The sequence below is a fragment of the Macrobrachium nipponense genome, chromosome 12 (genome assembly GCF_015104395.2).
Source record: "Macrobrachium nipponense isolate FS-2020 chromosome 12, ASM1510439v2, whole genome shotgun sequence".
Lineage (NCBI taxonomy): Eukaryota > Metazoa > Arthropoda > Malacostraca > Decapoda > Palaemonidae > Macrobrachium > Macrobrachium nipponense.
The window spans coordinates 29179738-29202335 of record NC_087205.1 but is presented as its reverse complement, the minus strand read 5'-3'; the positions used below and the strand labels follow the sequence as shown (position 1 = coordinate 29202335).

The 22598-nt window shown below is 32.0% G+C and overlaps 1 protein-coding gene across 1 annotated transcript in view; it reads left to right on the top strand.

Annotated features, from left to right (window-relative positions):
• LOC135224444 (aminopeptidase N-like) overlaps window positions 1-6369 on the top strand; it is a 17573-nt gene extending 11204 nt beyond the window's left edge. Inside the window, exons 11-16 of the mRNA XM_064263434.1 lie at window positions 331-496; window positions 1061-1409; window positions 1960-2111; window positions 4374-4558; window positions 5233-5404; window positions 6226-6369. Coding sequence (XP_064119504.1) covers window positions 331-496; window positions 1061-1409; window positions 1960-2111; window positions 4374-4558; window positions 5233-5284 — 904 coding nt within the window. The 3' untranslated portion in view covers window positions 5285-5404; window positions 6226-6369. The remainder of the gene's footprint in view (window positions 1-330; window positions 497-1060; window positions 1410-1959; window positions 2112-4373; window positions 4559-5232; window positions 5405-6225) is intronic.
• The last annotated feature ends 16229 nt before the right edge of the window (window positions 6370-22598 follow it).

Sequence of the window (22598 nt, the reverse complement as noted above, 5' to 3'; positions counted from 1 at the left end):
TCCGCCCATGTTTATGCCATTATTTTTCAAGAACAAGAATAGAAGATTTTATTTCTCACAGTAATATAAACGTTCAAGTTAAGGTTGGTGAAATGTATACATAATGTGTGTTTGGTAAAACTGACACTGTTTTTTACTTTAGTGACCAAATCCAGACACGCTGAAAAAAATAAATAAATAAACAAAAGAAAGTAAAATATAGAAAATAAGATTTCTTCACTTTTAATTCTCTATCAAGTGCATGTTGTTTACTTTCTTATAAACTACATCCTCATATTCTCGTTCAAGTTTCACTTGAATCATCGGCATTTGCCATGACTATCTTAACAGCCAATTCAAAGCTGCATCCCAAGACGACCTTTGGCAGTACTTAGATGAAGCTGCCCAAGGAACCCTTCCCGCGTCAGTAAAGGATATCATGGACACCTGGACACTCCAGATGGGATTCCCGGTCCTTACTGTCACAAGGTCAGGCACTGCCTTCACTGTATCTCAGGTGAGGAAAAAGAAATAATCATACTAGATAGTGTGAATTTATATTGTTTACTGATTATGTTCTTTCAGAGGTATTTAAGATTTCTTTCAGAAATAGGGTCGATAAGAGGCAAAAAGAATTTAATTCAAACCATATAGGGACAAACCATATTAATCAATTTTGACCATTGAAAAAGAAAATGGATCTACTTTGACTAATGAAAAATTAAATGAATCTACTCTCACTAGTGGAAACCAAATTAACCCATTTGGACTAATGGAACTCGATTCTCTATGTAATTCAGTTTATCTCAGGTCATGAAAAACAATAAGTCTAGCTTGAGAGCGTGGCTATCATACCGTTTATCAAACATTTTATTTTCAAGATGCTGAAGATATCTTTCTGAAATATGGCAAATAAAAGGGAAGAGTTTAATAGGCAAACATCGAACACATAGTAAGGAAAATCTAAAGAATCTATTTTGACCACTGTACACTCCAGCACTTTACAATTTAAAGTTAATTTATCCATTACTATGACAATTGAAACTAGTTTCTCTTTTTAATATGGCTAAAATCTTCCCAGAGTCGCTTTCTGCTCTTTGAATCTGGACTAAGCCAGGACGAGCACAACTACTCGTGGTGGATACCAATCTCGTACACGTCCCTCCAAAATCCAGACGTGACCCAGACGGGACCCAAACAATGGTTGGCTGCAAATGAAACCGAGATCGTAATAACAGTAGACGGTCTTTTGGCCGGCGACGGAATTCTGATCAACGTCCAAGCAACTGGATACTACAGGGTAAACTATGACGAGAGCAGTTGGGCTGGAATCATCACTAATCTCAAAGGAACCGCAGGAATACCCACCAAGATCCCTGCCACTAACAGAGCCCAGCTGATCGACGACGCAATGGCGCTTGCGCATGCAGGTGAGTTTTGCATGTTGAAATGGATAGAGCTATCTGGCCACTTTGCAAAGAAGTATCTTGTTCAGAAGTATCTTGTTCTATTTCAAGGTCGGGTGACAAAAAAATTAATATCGATGGCCTCATACCACGTGTCAAAAGAGAAATCAAAGACTCGAAATCAAAGACAAATAAAAATAAATTTTCTTGACATGTATGTCAGTTCTGCAAGATTTTTGTGGTGTTTTTATCCAGTTCGTAACACTTATTATAAGTAATTTGATGTTTGTTAAGTTTAGTGAACCCTGTACAAAATGCCAGTGTCGTGTGGTATAAGAGAAAATATTAAATCTCTAGGACTTTGCTGCATCTATATCATGCACTGTTTTATTGTAGTAAAACTATAATTTTCATTTTCACTTACCGTTTGAGTAACATTTGTCAACCATTAAAGACAGCTTTTAATTCTAATCTATCATTTGATACTATTGCTGGTTGACCTATCTCCACTGAACTAGATAATCAACAATAAAAATTGTTTTGCCGACCAAAGATCCACAAACTTCTTTTACAGGTAAGCTGAAATACGAAACAGCCCTCGACCTCACCAAATACTTGTATGAATTCAACGCTGAAGACCAATACGTCCCATGGAGCATTGCCAGGTCGAACTTCGCCTTCCTGGAGATGATAATGCGACGATCGGATGAGTACGAACTTCTGCAGGTATGGAAATTTAACAGCGACCGATCGTACAGACCAGTAAATATGGCTTCTTTAGTAATAGGGGAATGAATTATAGAATTTCAACTAAAGGCCAAGCGTCGGGACCTACGCGGTCCTTCAGCGCCAAAGGGGAAATTGATAGTAGAAAGGTCTGGAAGGTGTAACAGGAAGAATACCTTGCAGTTACAATGTAAAACAACTTTAAGGAAACGGTGGATAGCAAAATGAAAGAGAATATGAATGGAGAAGGTATAGTGAAAGAATGAAGGGGGTCGCAGTTTATTATTCTTATTTATTATTATTATTATTATTATTATTATTATTATTATTATTTATTATTATTAATTATTATTTACACCGGCAACATTGTGAATTTCCTCATCAGCATAATAATAATAATAATAATAATAATAATAATAATAATAATAATAATAATAATAATAATAAATAATAATAATAATAATGATTCCCATGAAAAGTACTACAGAAGATGGATGCCGGGTACCAACTCAAGAAAAGAGGCAACAGAATCAACCATCTGATGTTCATGGACGACATCAAGCTGTATGGTAAGAGCATCAAGGAAATAGATACCCTAATCCAGACTGTAAGGATTGTATCTGGGGACATCAGGATGGAGTTTGGAATAGAAAAATGCGCCTTAGTCAACATACAAAAAGGCAAAGTAACGAGAACTGAAGGGATAAAGCTTCCAGATGGGAGGGCAGCAACATCAAAGACATAGATGAGACAGGATACAAATACCTGGGAATAATGGAAGGAGGGGATAATAAAAACACCAAGAGATGAAGGACACGATCAGGAAAGAATATATGCAGAGACTCAAGGCGATACTCAAGTCAAAACTCAACGCCGGAAATATGATAAGAGCCATAAACACATGGGCAGTGCCAGTAATCAGATACAGCGCAGGAATAGTGGAATGGACGAAGGCAGAACTCCGCAGCATAGATCAGAAAACCAGGAAACATATGACAATACACAAAGCACTACACCCAAGAGCAAATACGGACAGACTATACATAACACGAAAGGAAGGAGGGAGAGGACTACTAACGTATAGAGGACTGCGTCAACAACACCCGAGAAACAGAAGCACTGGGACAATATCTGAAAACCAGTGAAGACGAGTGGCTAAAGAGTGCATGGGGAAGAAGGACTAATAAAAGTAGACGAAGACCCAGAAATATACAGAGACAAGGAGAATGACAGACAGAACAGAGGATTGGCACAACAAACCAATGCACGGACAATACATGAGACATAAAGAACTAGCCAGCGATGACACATGGCAAAGTGGGCTACAGAGGGGAGAGCTAAAGAAGGAAACTGAAGGAATGATAACAGGCGCACAAGATCAGCCCTAGAAACCAGATATGTTCAAAGAACGATAGATGGAAATAACATCTTCTCCCCATATGTAAGGAAGTGCAATACGAAAAATGAAACCATAAACCACATAGCAAGCGAATGCCCGGCACTTGCACAGAACCAGTACAAAAAGAGGCATGATTCAGTGGCAAAGCCCCTCCACTGGAGCCTGTGCAAGAAACATCAGCTACCTTGCAGTAATAAGTGGTACGAGCACCAACCTGAGGGAGTGATAGAAAACTGATCAGGCAAAGATCCTCTGGGACTATGGTATCAGGACGGATAGGGTGATACGTGCAAACAGACCAGACGTGACGTTGATTGACAAAGTCAAGAAGAAAGTATCACTCATTGATGTCGCAATACCATGGGACACCAGAGTTGAAGAGAAAGAGAGGGAAAAAATGGATAAGTATCAAGATCTGAAAATAGAAATAAGAAGGATATGGGATATGCCAGTGGAAATCGTACCCATAATCATAGGAGCACAAGGCACGATCCCAAGATCCCTGAAAAGGTATCTAGAAAAACTAGAGGCTGAAGTAGCTCCGGGCCTCATGCAGAAGAGTGTGATCCTAGAAAACGGCACACATAGTAAGAAAAGTGATGGACTCCTAAGGAGGCAGGATGCAACCCGGAACCCCACACTATAAATACCACCCAGTCGAATTGGAGGACTGTGATAAGAGCAAAAAAAAAAAACAAAAAAAAAAAAAAAAAAAAAAAAATAATAATAATAGTAATAATAACTAATAATAATAAGTTTAATTTTCTTATCTACATTAACATACCACCAAGTCTATCTCATACTTATTTTCCCTATATTGATTTTGAATATTGAAATTTGCCAATGTACTTCTCTTTTTTCAGACGTACATACGAAAGCTTATTGAAAAGCTGTATGAATCCGTTGGTTTTGAATCGAAGCCGGACGATACACACTTGGTACATCTCAAGCGATCGATGGTTGTGGCGTGGGCTTGCGAGCATGCAGTTGCAGACTGTGAAAGTAAAGCAGTTGCTAAATTTAGCGCCTGGATTAAGGATTCTACGAGGTTTCTTCCGTTCTGATTTCTTCGTGAATGTTGATACTGTATGATAATAATAACTGAAACATATTAATAATGACAAAATTTATAATATGCAAACATACATAGACAAATGTTAAACAATGAGGAAAGACGGAATTGCAAATTTTAGGTAATAAATTGGCCAGAATCAAGTGTCTAATAATAATAATAACGGATAATAATGATATAAACAATTGCTTTCTGTCCCTGAAAATTTTGTTACAGTACAAAAATACAAGTTGGATATCATCAGATTTGTCAGTATCATCGACCCCAAATAAAAGTTCTACAGTTAGGGAGACCCCCCCCCCCAACCCCCCCACCACCTCCTCTTTTTTTTTTTTTTTTTTTTTTTGTCTTTCTTTTTAGTAAGCTTGACCCTTAACTGAAAGGTTTTTCCCCCAGGAGATCCTAATTTCGACACCATCGACCCCAATATCGACTGCCCAATTCGACACTAGCTAGGTCCTAAAGGCCTTCAGTCCCATATCAAGAAGTTTTACCTAACATACTCTTAAACATGTTTATGAATTTATGTATTTATTTATTTATTTATTTATTTATTATTCATTTATTAACCAGGATTTTTATATTACATATTTACTTATATATCTATTTATTTATTTATTTATATATATTTATTTTTTTATTTACTTTAGTTACATCGACCCAAACATCAAAACGACCGTCCTGGTGCACTGGGATAGCTAAGGGCACCTTAGCAGACTGGGATGCGTTATTTGAGAGATACCGAAACTCCAACGTCGCAGCCGAGAAAGATCAGATAATGGCAGCCCTTGGATGCTCGCAAGATGCTTGGAACTTGTATAGGTAATATAGTACCCACCTTCTCTCTCTCTCTCTCTCTCCTCTCTCTCTCTCTCTCATTATTGTATGCTGTCAGGGTGCATGGAATATATATATATATATATCATATATATATATATATAATATATATATATATATATATATATATATATATATATACATATATATATATATATATATATATATATATATATATATATACATATATATATATATATATATATATATATACATATATATAGATATATATATATATATATATATATATATATATATATATATATATATATATATGTGTGTGTGTGTGTGTGTGTGTGTGTGTGTGTGTGTGTGATAATCATCTCTCTCTCTCTCTCTCAATCTCTCTCTCTCTCTCTCTCTCTCTAGCATTTATTGTATGCTATCAGGATGCATTGTATATATATATATATATATATAATATATATATATATATATATATATATATATATATATATAATATATATATATATATATATATATATATATATATATATATATATATATATATATATATATATATATATATATATATGGGTGTGTGTGTGTGTGTGTGTGTGATATAATCATCTCTCTCTCTCTCTCTCTCTCTCTCTCTCTCTCAACAAATATTGTTACATCCCATACATCAGAGCAGGTTCTATTAATATGTAATTTACCCTCAACGCTGTTAAATTAATACAGCTGCATAGATATTAAGTTTTCATGAAGGTCTTCGTAAATTCGATTAATTCTGTCCATATTTTTTTTCTTCATTAAATACACAGAGTTTAAGTATTTTTGAAGTGATATTCCCTTACCCGCAGGTATCTGGAACGAACTTTCACGGAAGACTACGGAATTCGAAAGCAGGACGCAAGGTTCGCCTTCAGGGCTGTAGCTACGAACAGCATCGGAAATCCTCTGGCGTGGAGTTACCTGAAGGGAAATTTGGGACATATTTCAAATTAGTGAGTGCCTAGGATTTTCATTTGTAGCTTAAACAGATAAAAAATCAAATTAGTCGATGTCTAGGTTTTTTCCTGGTTGCTTAAACAGGTAGAAGATAAAAATAGTGAGTGTCTAGGATTCTTTATTTGTTTCATAAACATGTCAGATTCATACTAGTGTATGTCTAGGAGTTTTTATTTGTTTCATAAAAATGTCAGAATCAAATTAGTAAGTATCTATGATTTTTTTTATTTTGTGCATAAACAGGCCACAAATTAAATTAGTGTCTAGAGTTTTTTTTTTTTTTTTTTTTTGGGTGGGGGGGTGGGGAGTGGGGTTAGAAATCAAATGAGCGACGGTCTAATTTTTATCATTTGTTACATAAATAGGTTATAAATCGTTGTTATAAACATGGCGATTCGTTTATTGTGTAAACGTTTCCGAAATTTTACGGGTTTTCTACATACCTTTGAAAATAATTCACATTGTATTTTTTTCATTCTCCGTTGATTCACTTGTTGATTAATTTAGTTACTTGTTAATTTATGTTTTTTCTATTAACTGATCTCCTTTTTCGGTACTTGCCATATCTTCTGGTACTTCTTTGGACTGAATTTCAAGTTAACGGCATGAATAGGTGCATTTCCAGATTAATAATAACAATAATAATAATAATAATAATAATAATAATAATAATAATAATAATAATAATAATAATAATAATAATAATAATAATAAATGTCTACATTAGTAAGTATTTTAAGTTTTTTTAAATGAATAGTTCCAAAAAATGGCTGGATTTTATTCTCTCTAAGAATAGATCTCAAATTATTTATTGCATAATAAGATTTGAATTTTTTTCGTATTACACCTTATTTGTTCTGTATTGTACTTCATTTCTCTTATCTGCGATTCCGAATTGAAAGAATTTGTTATATTTATTGTATAATCTTCAGTGACCAAACAAAATACATAAAATACTGCAATTCCTTATTAATTAGCGACAATTAGAATCCACATTGTACTTTTGAAGATATCGTATAGATGTTCAGGAGATTTTTGACATAGTGGTTGATTTTAAACAAAAAACGTTAAGTAACTTTCTCTATTTATAGAGCTATTGAATAGGAGTAAATTAAGCTATATTTGCCATTAAGTTCGCTTAAGAAAATACAGCATCATAAGAAAAACCACTATATTTAGAGTTTCTTAGAAATGTGATATTGGGCTTTTTCGTCTTAATTATAATATAATTTCATCCTATTACAGCCTAGGGTCTTTCAGCTCGATGGGAAAGCTTGTGTCTTATGTGGCTGGACAATTTAACACAGCCGACCAACTGGATCAGGTATTTGCTCTTGAATTAATTGATTTTTAAACATATATATATATATATATATATATATATATATATATATATATATATATAAATCTAGTTATATATTCCTAAAATTTTAATGTATGTATATGTTAAATGATGAAATTAATTTTATCACTAACTATTTGTATTTTTTAAATAAAATACAAATAGAAAGAAGTACTGTTTGGATAAACTTTTAACATCATAAAAAAAAGGAACTGTTTGGTGACTTCTCTTGATTGCTAAGAATATCCTTGCTGAATGCGAGACAAAAAATATTGATGTGAATAGGTCGTTTTACTTCAATGATTATGTTTGATATAAAATAAAATGAATTCTATAAAAACATAATAAGTTTCTACTAATTTTGGATTCTTCTCTCCCTTCTGCATTAGCTTCAGAAATTGTTCCTAGAGAACGTTGGCGCTCTGGGTCCAGCAACAATGGCATTCAAGCAGATAATCGAATTGGTATCTTATAACGTTGCCTGGATGGAAAAGAACTACGATACCATCGTCAATTGGCTGAGAGTCAATAATCCTTCTCCTTAGATTATGGTTGGAGGGTAGTGGAAGAAAATAACATCAACTGTTAATTGTATGTGAAAATTAGGGTTGACTTAGTCGAAGATTAAAAATATAGATGTTCATGTTGAAATATGCAATTAATTTTGATATCCAGTGATTCTAATTCAGGGACCAAATCAACATGTAAATTTTTAAACTATTTCTTTATATTAGTCAAAGGCTGGTCACGTCATCACCCCCTCTAATTGATTGCGTTCGTTGAACTGCGTGATTATGCATCTAATTTGCTATACTATTTTGGTGTTTTGAACATTAAGTTTTTTCTGGGAAAAAATTGCTCTCTCTAGATGAAAAATAAAGCTTTACTTTTTAAGCCTGACTTTTATTTCTATATATTTTCTACAATAATGGCTATCAGCCTATAACCCCTATGTGTTTCATTCTGTCATTTACTCTAATTATAAAGAATGACTTGACGAAATGAATATGAATGGGAAATTCCCTTCCCGCTGGCTTTCATAATCTAATAATTTCATACAAAATCCTCATCATTGGCGAATAGGAGTAAGGGAATCTTGGTATTTTAAAATTTGTAGAGAACAACAGTTATGATATGGCAGAGGTGCTAAAGAAATAGGACCCTTTCCATCATTACGTTGCAGTCATGTTGAGCAGGTGGTCTGGCTTCTGGGGCCTAACTTCATTAGTTTGAATAACGATTTATCTGGTTTTGTTTCGTTATATTCTTCCATGCACGAATATATATATATATATATATATATATATATATATATATATATATATATATATATATATATATATATATATATATACATGTATATAATATATATATATATATATATATATATATATATATATATATATATATATATATATATATATGTATATATATATATATATATATATATATACATACATATATATAAGTATGTATATATTATATATGTGTATATATATCTATATATATATATATATATATATATATATATATATATATATATATATATATATATATATATATATGTATTTGAACCGGTTTCAACTAAGGGGTTAAGAATCGGAATACCTTCAATGGATCAGCCAAAATTAGATGATCAATTTGATCGTATGTTTAAATTAGAACACATTTAAATTCCTACACAACTCCAGTTACATTTAACTACACATAGGAGGGTCTCAGTGTCGGTCTTCCCGAGACTTTGTGAGGTGGCATTATCGTGGGTGAGAAAGGAGAGGGAAGGAGAATCTACTGGTTGAGGAGATTAATCACTCTGTCAGCAGAATAAGTCAATCAATCACTCCCTTCGGCCCTGTAATTAATGGAAGGTGTTAATAGGAGCGAGGTCTAGCTAGGGCTGGTGGCTGGTGTTGTATTTAAAACGAAAGGATATGCTAATGAGGCCCTAATGGTCTGGCGAGATGCATTAGTCGCCTGGGACGTGTTGGAAACCAAAGGTAAACAGAACGTGGTGGGTTTGCCAAAGGGCGCCAAATTCGTCAAATTATGTGAAGAATTTCTATTTGTCTTTCTATATTCTTGTAATGACTGGTGTTAATTACTACTACTCTCTCTCTCTACTACTCTCGTCTCTCTCCTCTCTCTCTCTCTCGCTCTCTCATCTCTCTCCTACTCTCTCTCTCTCCTCTCTAATTATATACTTATACTATATATAATATATATATATATTAGATATTATATATTATATTATTAAGTTAATTATATATATATTTATATATTTTATATATATCTATATACTAAATCTATATAGATATAATATATATATATATATTATTTATGTTTATATATAGATATAATAGTATAAATAAATAATAAATATATATAAGTACTAAATATATATATATATATATATATATATATATTTTTTTTTTATATATATAATAATATTATATTACATATATATATATATATATATTTATATATATATATATATATAGATATTATATATATATGTATATATATATTTATATATATATATGTGTGTGGTGTGTGTGTGTGTGTGTATTATATACATATATATTATATATATATATATATATGATATATATAATATATATATATATATATATATATATATATATATATATATACACGGACTAATTATTTTCAGGTTATGATAACAGATATATCGTAGCCCTTTGAATATATAATATAGCATCAACAGTTGGACTAAATACATAACCTTTTGCTTATTTGTTATAAGTTGAAAAAAAAATTGGCCCGACTGAATGTCGATAAAGTAAGTTAAATATATCACGTGTTTTTCCTATGTTTCGCCTGTTATTGTCATCTCCGGAACTGGGGTAGTTAAAGGCATCAAGACTTTAGTCCATATGGTATTTGTAAGGTAAAGAAAGAAATTACCAAAAATACCTAAATAAATAAAAAAAAAAAAAGATAAAAGCTGCTATAAATGTCTATTTATTCATTTCCATTCAGCATATCTCGCATCTTATTTGGATCCCATATTAATACTAACATAAACACGATAAACAAATAACCGCACTTGCATAAACAATCACGTCCATGCACACACACACGCACGTACGTACGCACAGCTATCAACGGGATTTGTTTCTTTCACACTCCGAAATGAAATACAGGGAACTGTAATTAAATTCTGGTTTACCAAAACTATTTGAATATTCATATCCTTGACAGAATTCTATTTAAACGGAACGGGGAGCCACAACGAAATTCGTGAGGTTCTGCTGATACGAACGCATTTTCGTTCTCTGATTTTTTTTCTGCCCGTAATCCATTCGTGATTTCGTGTACTCTCGGATGTGTTCTATGAATATAGGTAAATATACTTCAGCATCATTTGTAAAGTTAACTGCATTAAGTCATTAAGTCATTAACAACAGTAGTAAATATATGGCACTAAGCTATGAAAATTCATAAGGAAACTCTATATCATTCGTGTCGAATGTCTTTTGTTTCTTTACGTAATTCCCATGCCCTGTCTTGCATACATAGGATACTTTATTCAGTGTTTTATTAGGTTAATAAATTATGTAACATTGTAAATACAGTTGCAGTGTTTCCCAGGGAGGATGCTGAGAAAGTGATTGCGAAATAAATAATCACAGTATATGAATATTAATATTCATCACAGGCAAATAGTGTACAAGTTGTAAGTGTATAGTCCAGCATAAAGACAAGTATGTTTTATAAATTGCGAGTAAAGTAACTCGGCCAGCTGACCTTCACCAACCTTGTAACCAGCTCTGGCCCTCTCAAAATTTGCCGATTGGCCAGAGACAGGTCACTGAGTTACTTTGCTCTCTACGTCCTAAATGAATTATTAATATACTGAACTCATTAAAAATTGAGTAAAAGATATAAGCTTCTCCCGTTTAATAAGACTAGCTTAATTCTGCTAACAGTGCAGATATTCTGAAGACTTAGGTGGACACCGGCTTGATCATATTCTTTGTGTGTGTGTGTGTCTTCCAAACTTGAGGCGAAAACTTGAGCTTTCTTTATTTTGTACATATATATCAAGGTTTTCTGTAGTTTCACCGGATAATCAACTCAAGTGGGTGATAAATAAACACATACACACACACACACACACACACACACACACATATATATATTATAATATAATTATATATATATATATATATATATATAGATATATATATACATATATAGATAATATATATATATATTATTCTATCATATATATATATATATACATATATATATTTAATCTATAGAGATATATATATATATATATAAATATATATATATATATATATATATATATATAGATTATATTATATAGATATCTATATAGATATCTATATATATATATATATATATATATATATATATATATACATATATATATATATATATATATATATATATATATATATATATATTATATATATATATATATATATATATATTTATATATTATAGTATATAATATATATTATATATAATATATATATAGATATCTATATAGTATATATATATATATATATATATATATATATACACTATATGATATACTTTATATATATATATATATATATATATATATATATATATATATATATATATATATATATATATATACACTGTATATATACTTTTAATAATATATATATATATATTAATATATATATTATAATACACTGATATATACTTTATTATTTTTATATATATATATATATATATATATATATATATATATTATATATATATATATATATATATATTATATATATATATATATATATATATATGTATGTATGTATAATTTGCTATAAATATCTTCCCACTAAACCAAGAAGTCCCTTGTTTCCATCGCTCGATAACCCCTTCATTTACATGTGACCTCTCTTTGTGCACATAAACGATATCCATAAACAAATACGTTCATCTATATGCACATACGCAGAAAGCTATCAACGCTATTTGTTTCTTTCGCTCCCCCGAAATGAAATGCGGGGAACTATAATTGAATTCGGGTTTCCGAAAACTATTTGAATATTCATAACCTTGACGGTATTCTGTTTAATGGGGACGGAGAGCCGGCGCGAAGTTCGAGAGGTTTGGGTGACTTGGATGCGATTTCGTCTTCTGTTAACCTTCCTCTGGATAATAGGTGATTTGATTTGTAATCACTGGGATACATAATTACAAATGAGAACACCTGTTAAACACCTGTTTGATAACTGAAGCAATGTACTTCAAGGCGTATATATACAAATACGAATTCGGCACCTTTTAAACGCTCGTTTGACAAATTATCAAGGGACAAATATTTTATTGCTACGAAAATCAGATAATAGATTTATAACGCAATTTCATATAAATACCCAGAACTGACGTTTAACAGGGGTTACTTCTATATTTGCCTAAAACGAAAAACATTTGCATCCTTCCCTTAAACATACTTGAAATTCAGGGCCAGTATCATTTTCGTAACGTTTTGCAAAAGCATGTAGGAAGCAAATGCAGCGTGTGAATAGGTTTTGCAATATTTGACGAATTTCCTTATAATTTCAGAAGACAGCAAATGCATGGCATCTAGAATATACCTCCATGATAATCATAGAAGTAACCAATTATAAACAGAATCAGCATTATTGCATATTAAAAATGGTTGATAGCTTTAACAATCAAATATAGTTATATCATGTTAATCGCGTATTCAGTCATTTATTGTTGAATGGGCAAACATATTTCAGATAACATCTATTATCTCTTGTTCATAAAGCTGTATTAAAATACGCAAAAAGGAAAATTATAATTCAAAGTTATCATTAGATTATCGGATTGATTAGGTCGACGCGTGGCCACTTCCAGTACTTCTCCAAAGAGGGAATTCGATGTATTTTTGCTCAAAATAGAGAAGCTGACGCCATCTATTGGTAGGACGACGGCATTCTAATACGTGGGGGAGTAACGGTCTCAGATTTTTTTTATAATTCTAATTTTCTCATACACTATAGAACCAAATCAACTGTAATATCTAGAGTACCATTTTGTTAGAATAACATTCCCTTACTTGTAAATATCTTAACTTAATATAATGTTAATAAGACGTTTATAATCTCAAGTGAAGATCAGTTTCACCCACACTAAAAACCCTCATCCAACTAAGCGCCACGTGGATGCAGGACTGCCAACAAGAAATTAGGCATTCATGTGTTGTCACTGACAAGTAAAAAACGATTCTGTTGGCACATGAAAGTATAAAAGACTAATGTAACTTATTTGTTACTTTTAGTTTGTTAAATTATAGATATAGTAGTACATTTGCTTGGATTATCTTCGTCCAAATCTAGTCAAGTTGGCAATTCTGACAACACGGGGTACTTAGGTCTTTAGTTCTGTACCTTAAATGCTTGGGAACTGATCCTTTAGTTTTTGCTCTCATTATTTTTATAATTTTACCTAAATTTACCAAGTTGAATATCTATATAATAGTGTATGTATGATAAACTAATAAAACACCTTACCGCGATGTATTTTGCATTTAAAACTCTTACAGATATTGCAGTACGTCTTACGAAACCGCTTACATAGTTCTACGAAACAAAAAGAAAATTATAATAATAAGAATAAATTGTTGGCCGAGTAGTTAGCTTGTTAAAATGTTGTTAACGCTCGGTAGTTGAAACCACGCCAATTTTGATAGTTTTAATGTTTAAGATCAAAATATGTTACCAGACTTCGATTTATAATTCATAAAATACGTATAATTAATGTGCAAGGAATCGTATCTCTGAATACCCGTTCTCTGTACTTTGGTGGCAATACCCGAATAACGGCTATAATTGCAGGATTAACACCTAGTAGTATGCCCAGAAGTTATTTTAACTCCTGCACAATTTGATATTTCTAATAAACTTTTGTATACGCATATCTGATATATTTTACCATTTTTGTGCATTTCCATTACAAAGTACTAGTACAGAAATTTTACCACGATTTGTAAAATACAAAATAGAAAAAGTGCTTGATGACTATGCCTCTTATTTTGTGTGATCTCTAGCACGACCAGAACTTAATCCTATGTCACATCTGTCTCTCAAGGCGTTGACGACACTGCCTTCCTTGACAGGGTGAGATTTGATTAATGAAATCTTTCATCAATTAAGCCAAGTTTCCGGTTAGCATCAGGAACTCGCTGATGTTTATCATTTACCAAAAGTCTCTTTGTATCATTGAGAATATTCTTGGTAGGACCTCTGATTACATGGCTCTAATTAAACCCTAATTGGCTTCTGACGAGGGCTATTCATGTCTGAGAGTCTCTTTGCAGTTCACATTCACTGTCTTTCATTTTGAGCACAAATGCTCTTGATAAATAATCAAGTAACTGTATTCAGTATTCACGCTGTCGTAAACCATCGACGATGCGACGCTAGAGTATGCAAATCAATCAATTATCAGGTACTGATTCCCTAATTTCCGTGAATCAGTAATTCTAGCGTTGATGGATAGTGTTATTATAAAATAACATAAAGTCTAAAGTTCTAAAGACTTGAAAGCTATACAATTTTCTACACAATATACCAACAGACTTCGTCGGTTTATAGTCTGTTTTTTTTTTTTTTTTTTTTTTTTTTTTTTTTTTTTTTTTAGCTAGGATACACGAAAATATTAAGGTGACACGGCCATACAAAGGTCGGTAACAGCTACTGGTCATGTTTTTTACTCCCAGTTGCTCTGGGCAAGTTCAACAAGAACAAAACTTCCGTGTTTTCTGAGAAATAGCTCATATTATTTATTTTTTATAGGTGGGGATGACTTGTTTGGAAAAAGTTGGATGGCAACTTTGAATCATCTGCAATTGTTAATATAATTGTTCTGACGTATGGTACTGGTATGTTTTAAGTCTAATAAACAATATTTGTCTTGATTTGAAGCAAAAAAAAGTATTTTATTAGAAAAAAATTCCATAAGAGGAAGTCGGAGAAAACTAGATATTGGTATATATTCTTCACACAAATAACTACTGCCACCATTTTAGGTAAAATCAATTTCACGTAGGTTATTGTCATAACTTAATTTGCATGAAAATTCTGTCTCCGTTTCTGGTTCCCAATTAATGACTAAATGTCGCTTTCTCTCTCTCTCTCTCTCTCTCTCTCTCTGTTGTACCCACTTGTCTGTCTTTATATACGTTCCTGACTATTTTTATCTCTTTATCAATGTTGCTTTTTTAACCCTGTCTTTCTTTCTAAGTTAATTTTTGTATAGCTCTCTCTCTCTTTATCCCTCTCTTTTTCGTTATTTACGTTCCTGTCTCTCGATTTTATCTCTTTATCAATGTCACTTACTTCGTTGATTGTCAACTTTCTAATTTGCGGGACAATTCTAGGGCCTCCTCCCCCCCACTCACTCTCTCTCTCTCTCTCTCTCTCTCTCTCTCTCTCTCTCTCTCTCTCTCCTCTCTCTCTCTCTCTCTCTCTCTTCACACGTCCCTGCCTCTCTATTTTATATTTTTATTGACGTCTCTCAAGTTATTCCCTGAAAACAAATCGTACTCTAAAACAATACGAATAACGCACGGTAAGTTCTACCAACCTGACTCCTTTACAAATACGTTACCTTTATTGCAGTCAAGTTTCGGGGGGAGGGGGGGGGGGATAATTAAAGTCACGGCAGACTATAATGAGTTATTTAGATTTATGGAGACCAAACGGCTCTTGACAAAGGCTCGCTCTGGGCGCCAGATGGAAGGACATTAATTAACATTGTTGCGATATGCAATTTTTGACGAAGGAGGGACCATGTAAGGCTATTGTTCATGCTAACGACAATAGAAATTGGAATGATAATAGTAACTACTTCGTATACACACTCACAAGCGCACATACACATACACGCAAGCACAAACATAAAGCGCAAACACTCACACACGCTACTCATGGTTGCTTACCATACAGCCTACAGAATGGTGCACTTTTATGCTTATTGATTTAGAAGTAAAAGAAGAAGATGCTTGTACCAGAGAGAGAGAGAGAGATGAGAGAGAGAGAGAGAGAGAGAGAGAGAGAATTTGCTTGCTATACACACACACACACACATGTATATATATATACACATACACACACACACACATATATTCATATATATATATATATATATATATATATATAAATATATATATATATATATATATATATATATATATATATATACTATATATATATATATATATATATATATATATATATATATATATATATATATATATATATATATATATATATATATATATATATATATATATATATATATATATATATCTATATATATATATACTATATATATATATATATATATATATCTATACTATATATATATATATATATATATATATATATATATTATATATATATATATATATATATTATATAGATAGATAGATAGATAGATAGATAGATAGATAATCGTGGGCCGACAGTTCCGCGCAGGACAATTCAGCGCCGATTATTCAGCACATGATAATTCAGCTTAGAGACAATTCAGCTCATGCCACTTCAGCGCAAGAACTATTTGGCGCAGACATTTTGGCGAAATATTTGGCTAAATAAAGCTAAAGCATGGAAAATTAAGAAAACAGTGATCAAATTAGTGAATCATCATGCGCAGAATTGTCTCTAAACAGAATTGTCGTGCTCTGAATTGTCTCTAAGCTGAATTGTCATGCGCTGAATTGCCTCTAAGCTGAATTGTCACGTGCGGAATTGTCGGCGCGGAATTGTTGGCGCTGAATTGTCTTCCGCGGAATTGTCGGTGCTCCATATATACTAATAGCACAGCTAACAAAAGTATCAAAGAAATTTTGTTGGAGTATGCTTGCAAAAATGGACCATGAAATACTGCAAATATAACTTTTATGACCGTCATAGAGAGCAAACTATTTTAATTTGAAGATTTACTTTTTTTTCGTGGTCAATTTAAACATTTTCTTTTTTCTCTCTTTAAAAAAGATGGGGATAAAAATCATCGTAATTTTTTTATTTTTACTTTATCATATTTTCAAGTAATGTGCCCGTGAAACTTATTTTGTTAGTGTATAGAGATTACAATAAAAATATTTTTTTTACTATTTTCCTACTCGTTTGTATTTATAAATTTATGATAATATTCGGATATATATACTATCTGTTCTAAATCTTCCGTTTGATAAATTGATCATTCATTGTTATATGGAGAATTCGATCAAAAATTTAAACACATAAATTGTTTTAGAATTCTTTGTAAATTGTTTGTTAAATTCAAGTATAGGATGATTAAAGAACTATCCTGTTATCGTTGAATAATACCAAATCAGTAAATAATTGATTTAATTTCCTACTTAGATATTCCCATGTATGTTGATTTACTCACGATGTGAATCTAATAAGCAGTTGTATGGCATCAGAAATTACAATGATTGAAAATCACTGTATGATTATAGAATTATTTGAGTAGCTACAAGCTAGTCGTCACCAACTGTTATCCTGGAATTCACGTTCAAATGTTTTGAAACCGAACAAGTAATCTACATTACAAAGATATTTTTCTCGTTGGGGGGGGGGGGGTGGCCGTTGGTTGGGTAGGATCAAAGATAGGAGATCTGACCTTCATGTGTAGCTCCTATGCCCTATGAATATCTTCTCCACGAAAGATATAACATTTATTGTTATTGTTGTTTACATGTTCTATTGGCACGTAAATAGTTGACTGCAAGATTAAAAAGAATATTCTGGGTACTAGTGTCTTTGAGTCCTTATGAAGTGCAAGCCATGGATCTATGAAACACCATTTTAAAACGTTTTCTTCTCATTATATTTATTTTGTTAGTTATTCTCAACAAACTACGTGTTCGAAATAAATTTATATTGCTTGATATCCACTTTCTATATAGTACAAATATATCTGAGTTTTCCTTTTTACATCAAGCGGTTTAGGTTGTTTTTCACTATTTCAGATTTAAGCTATTTGAATTCTCGCATTTACAAAATACTGAACCAGAGTTTATATTTTTTGCATTGCTATGACAAAATAATTAAACGAAGTCCAATTAGTCACGAGATATACCCTGCTTTTTATCATATTCACCGTGATATATTTATTTTTTATCCCATTTATGCGAAATTGGTCATCGCTATTTTGTTTTAATAACTAAAAAAAAATCGCTAGCCTCGTTACGTGAGCAAAGGTAATTTGACATTCTAAAGAATTCTGTTGTATTATTAACGAGTTACAAAATTAAACAAGCCTTTCCAGCAGTGACGTCGAAACGTCTATTACTTTAGATCTTTCTGTTCGGTTTACAAATAGAACATCAAAAAGAAATTATGATCGGCCACTTCCTTGATAATACCTGAACTCAAAGAATTAAAGAGAAGCTGGGATGGGGATTTACTTGAATACACTCTACATATACATTCGATTGTCTCCGACTCAAAATAATATTGTTACAGAAGCTTAAAACAAAGATTTTACGATCGAAAATATACCTCTCTTAATTGCTCCTAACACAATCTAACCAAGACAGATAAAGATGAGAGATAAGATTTTTCAAGTAGCAGAAATTGCTCGAAATACTAATGAACTATATCACAAAAGACTATATAATAGAATCATTAATTGCAAACGGAATAATCACTCAGTCTGTGGATAATGCCAGCAAATAATTATAAACCATTGCAGCATTTAATGTCTCTCGTAACCTCAATGATTTTAGCGAAAGTCCCTTTTCTGTGCAGGATTTATTTTTCAATTTGGCATCATTAACGTAATTTAGACAGAATTAAAAGCTCTGTAGGTTTAGTGAGGTCAAATAAAGAGGTAAAACTCTCTCTCTCTCTCTCTCTCTCTCTCTCTCTCTCTCTCTCTCTCTCTCTCTCTCTCTCTCTCTCTCTCTTTACTACTTGTCTTTTCATTCCTAATGCAGGCTTAGTCTATCCTCGATAAAAATAATTGTAAGGATACAGTGTTAAAATTGATATCCTAATGCATGAATTTTTTAAAGAATTTGGTAAGATGTTAATTATAATTTTTTGAAACTAAACCCTTACATTACATAATGATATACATATATATATATATATATATATATATATATTATATATATATATATATATATATATGTATATTATATATTATATATATATATATATATATATATATATATATATATATATAAAGTAAGAGTATATTTCAGAGACTGCTGTCTCTCTTTTCAGGTAGGTAATGAATGAGAAAAGTTACCTGAAAGGCGGTATTTATAACAAGAGATCCCTTCACAGGTAAGTCATTTAACTAGGTCACCCCGGTTGATAATTAAACTTTAATCTTTTTAAGCATTGGTTAAAGAAAAATTTGATCTATGATATCTGGACCCTTGGCGCCCTTTGAGATGTTCATTACCCGTCTTTGTTTATTCAAGGCTGATTCCATCATATGGCTTTTGTGCTGACATTTGCTGCTATAAATTATAGGTGACAAATTCTACTTCATTCTGTGGTTATGGTTATATATAAGGTCAAAAATAGCTGAGCTCTGTTGTCCATACCTAATTGACCTTTTATGTTGCATTAATTTCTGGGGAAGGGATTTTCCTGTATAAGTGATGTAAGATTGGTCTCAGTCCAGGCATGGGATTTCGTAAACTCCTGTGTCTTTGGGAATTGACTTTTATTGGACGTTAACCATGGATTTCGCTAAGGTGTTTAGGTAGTAAATTTAAAACAGCAAATGTCGGTTAAAAACCCTGGGGATAGAGTCACCCTTGATTAAAAAGATTAAAGAACCGGGGTGACCTAGTTAAACAGCTTATCTGTGGACGGGTCTCTTGGTATAAATACCGCCTTTTCTGTAACTTTTCCTATTCATTACCTACCTGAACAGAAAGACAGTAGTCTCTGAAATATAGTACTTATTTTCTATATTTTGCCATTTTTATGGGCTCCTTCTCTTAGATATAAATACACACAGACAAATATATATATTATATATATATATATATATATATATATAATATATATATCTATATATATATATATATATATATATATATATATATTTATATAGGTGTACAGGAGCGCAGACATAAAAGGTTCAGGAGGTCCATTGATACTTCACATGAAGGGAAATATTTATTATAAAACGTTTCGCACATCAACTTTGTGCATCTTCAGTCTGTTAAAAGAGAAATGCATATTAGAAAACTAAAAATAAGGATTCACAATAGTATTTATGTTAAAATGCAATAAAAAATATAAACAGTTGAAAAGGAGAAGAAGAACCACTGAGGTACTAACCAGCTAGAGTGGAAGGAAAGCAAGGAATGATTTTTGAGAGAGCCAGGTCCAAGACGTTGACTATGCCAGATGTAGAGGTGAAGCCGAGGTGTTGTTATTCAATGGGGGAACCAGTCTTTTAATAATTAATGATTCCAAGGTAGTCAGGTGGTCCGGGTCTTTAGTGTAACCTATTATCGAGAAGTCCTGTTTCGATACATTTATTTTGCATTTAGCGGCATGATTCTTGATATTAGAAAATTCAGGATTACTAATTCTTTGACCTGTTCTATAACTGAAACCCATATGGCTGCAATATCTCATCTGCAGTAATCTTCGAGTAGATCCCACGAAAGTTGCAGGGCATCCTGCGCATTTGAATTTATATACTACGTTGGATCTCATAAAGTCCTGCTGACGATCTTCGAAATTAAAAAGTGAGCCAATTTTGCAAGGATTATTTGAAATAAGTTTAATTTTGAGACAAGGCATTTCTTGTTCTATTATTCGTGTGAGTCTGGGAGAAAACTACGAGTTAGTTATATATGGAATCGATTCCATACATAACTAACTCGAAGTTTTCTCTCAGACTCACACAAATAATAGAACAAGAAATGCCTTGTCTCAAAATTAAAATTATTTCAAATAATCCTTGCAAAATTGGCTCACTTTTTAATTTCGAAGATCGTCAGCAGGACTTTATGAGATCCAACGTAGTATATAAATTCAAATGCGCAGGATGCCCTGCAACTTACGTGGGATCTACTCGAAGATTACTGCAGGTGAGATATTGCAGCCATATGGGTTTCAGTTATAGAACAGGTCAAAGAATTAGTAATCCTGAATTTTCTAATATCAGGAATCATGCCGCTAAATGCAAAATAAATGTATCGAAACAGGACTTCTCGATAATAGGTTACACTAAAGACCCGGACCACCTGACTACCTTGGAATCATTAATTATTAAAAGACTGGTTCCCCCATTGAATAACAACACCTCGGCTTCACCTCTACATCTGGCATAGTCAACGTCTTGGACCTGGCTCTCTCAAAAATCATTCCTTGCTTTCCTTCCACTCTAGTTGGCTGGTACCTCAGTGGTTCTTCTTCTCTTTTTTAACTGTTTATATTTTTATTGCATTTTAACATGAATACTATTGTGAATCCTTATTTTTAATTTTTTAATATATGCATTTCTCTTTTAACAGACTGTAGATGCACAAAGTTGATGTGCGAAACGTTTTATAATAAATATTGGCCTTCATGTGAAGTATCAATGGACCTCCTGAACCTTATATATATATATATATATATATATTATATATATATATATATATATATATATATATATATATATATATATATATATATATATGTATGTATGTATAAAACTAAGTGGAAATGAAGTGGAAAGCAATGCTTCAACTGATAAATCATTATTATTAATCAGATCAGAATATATGTACAACGGATATAAATCACTAGTTCCGTGGCACTGTAATTATGTTACGTAATAATGCAAGTAGTGCCACTATCAAGGCAATATCAAGGG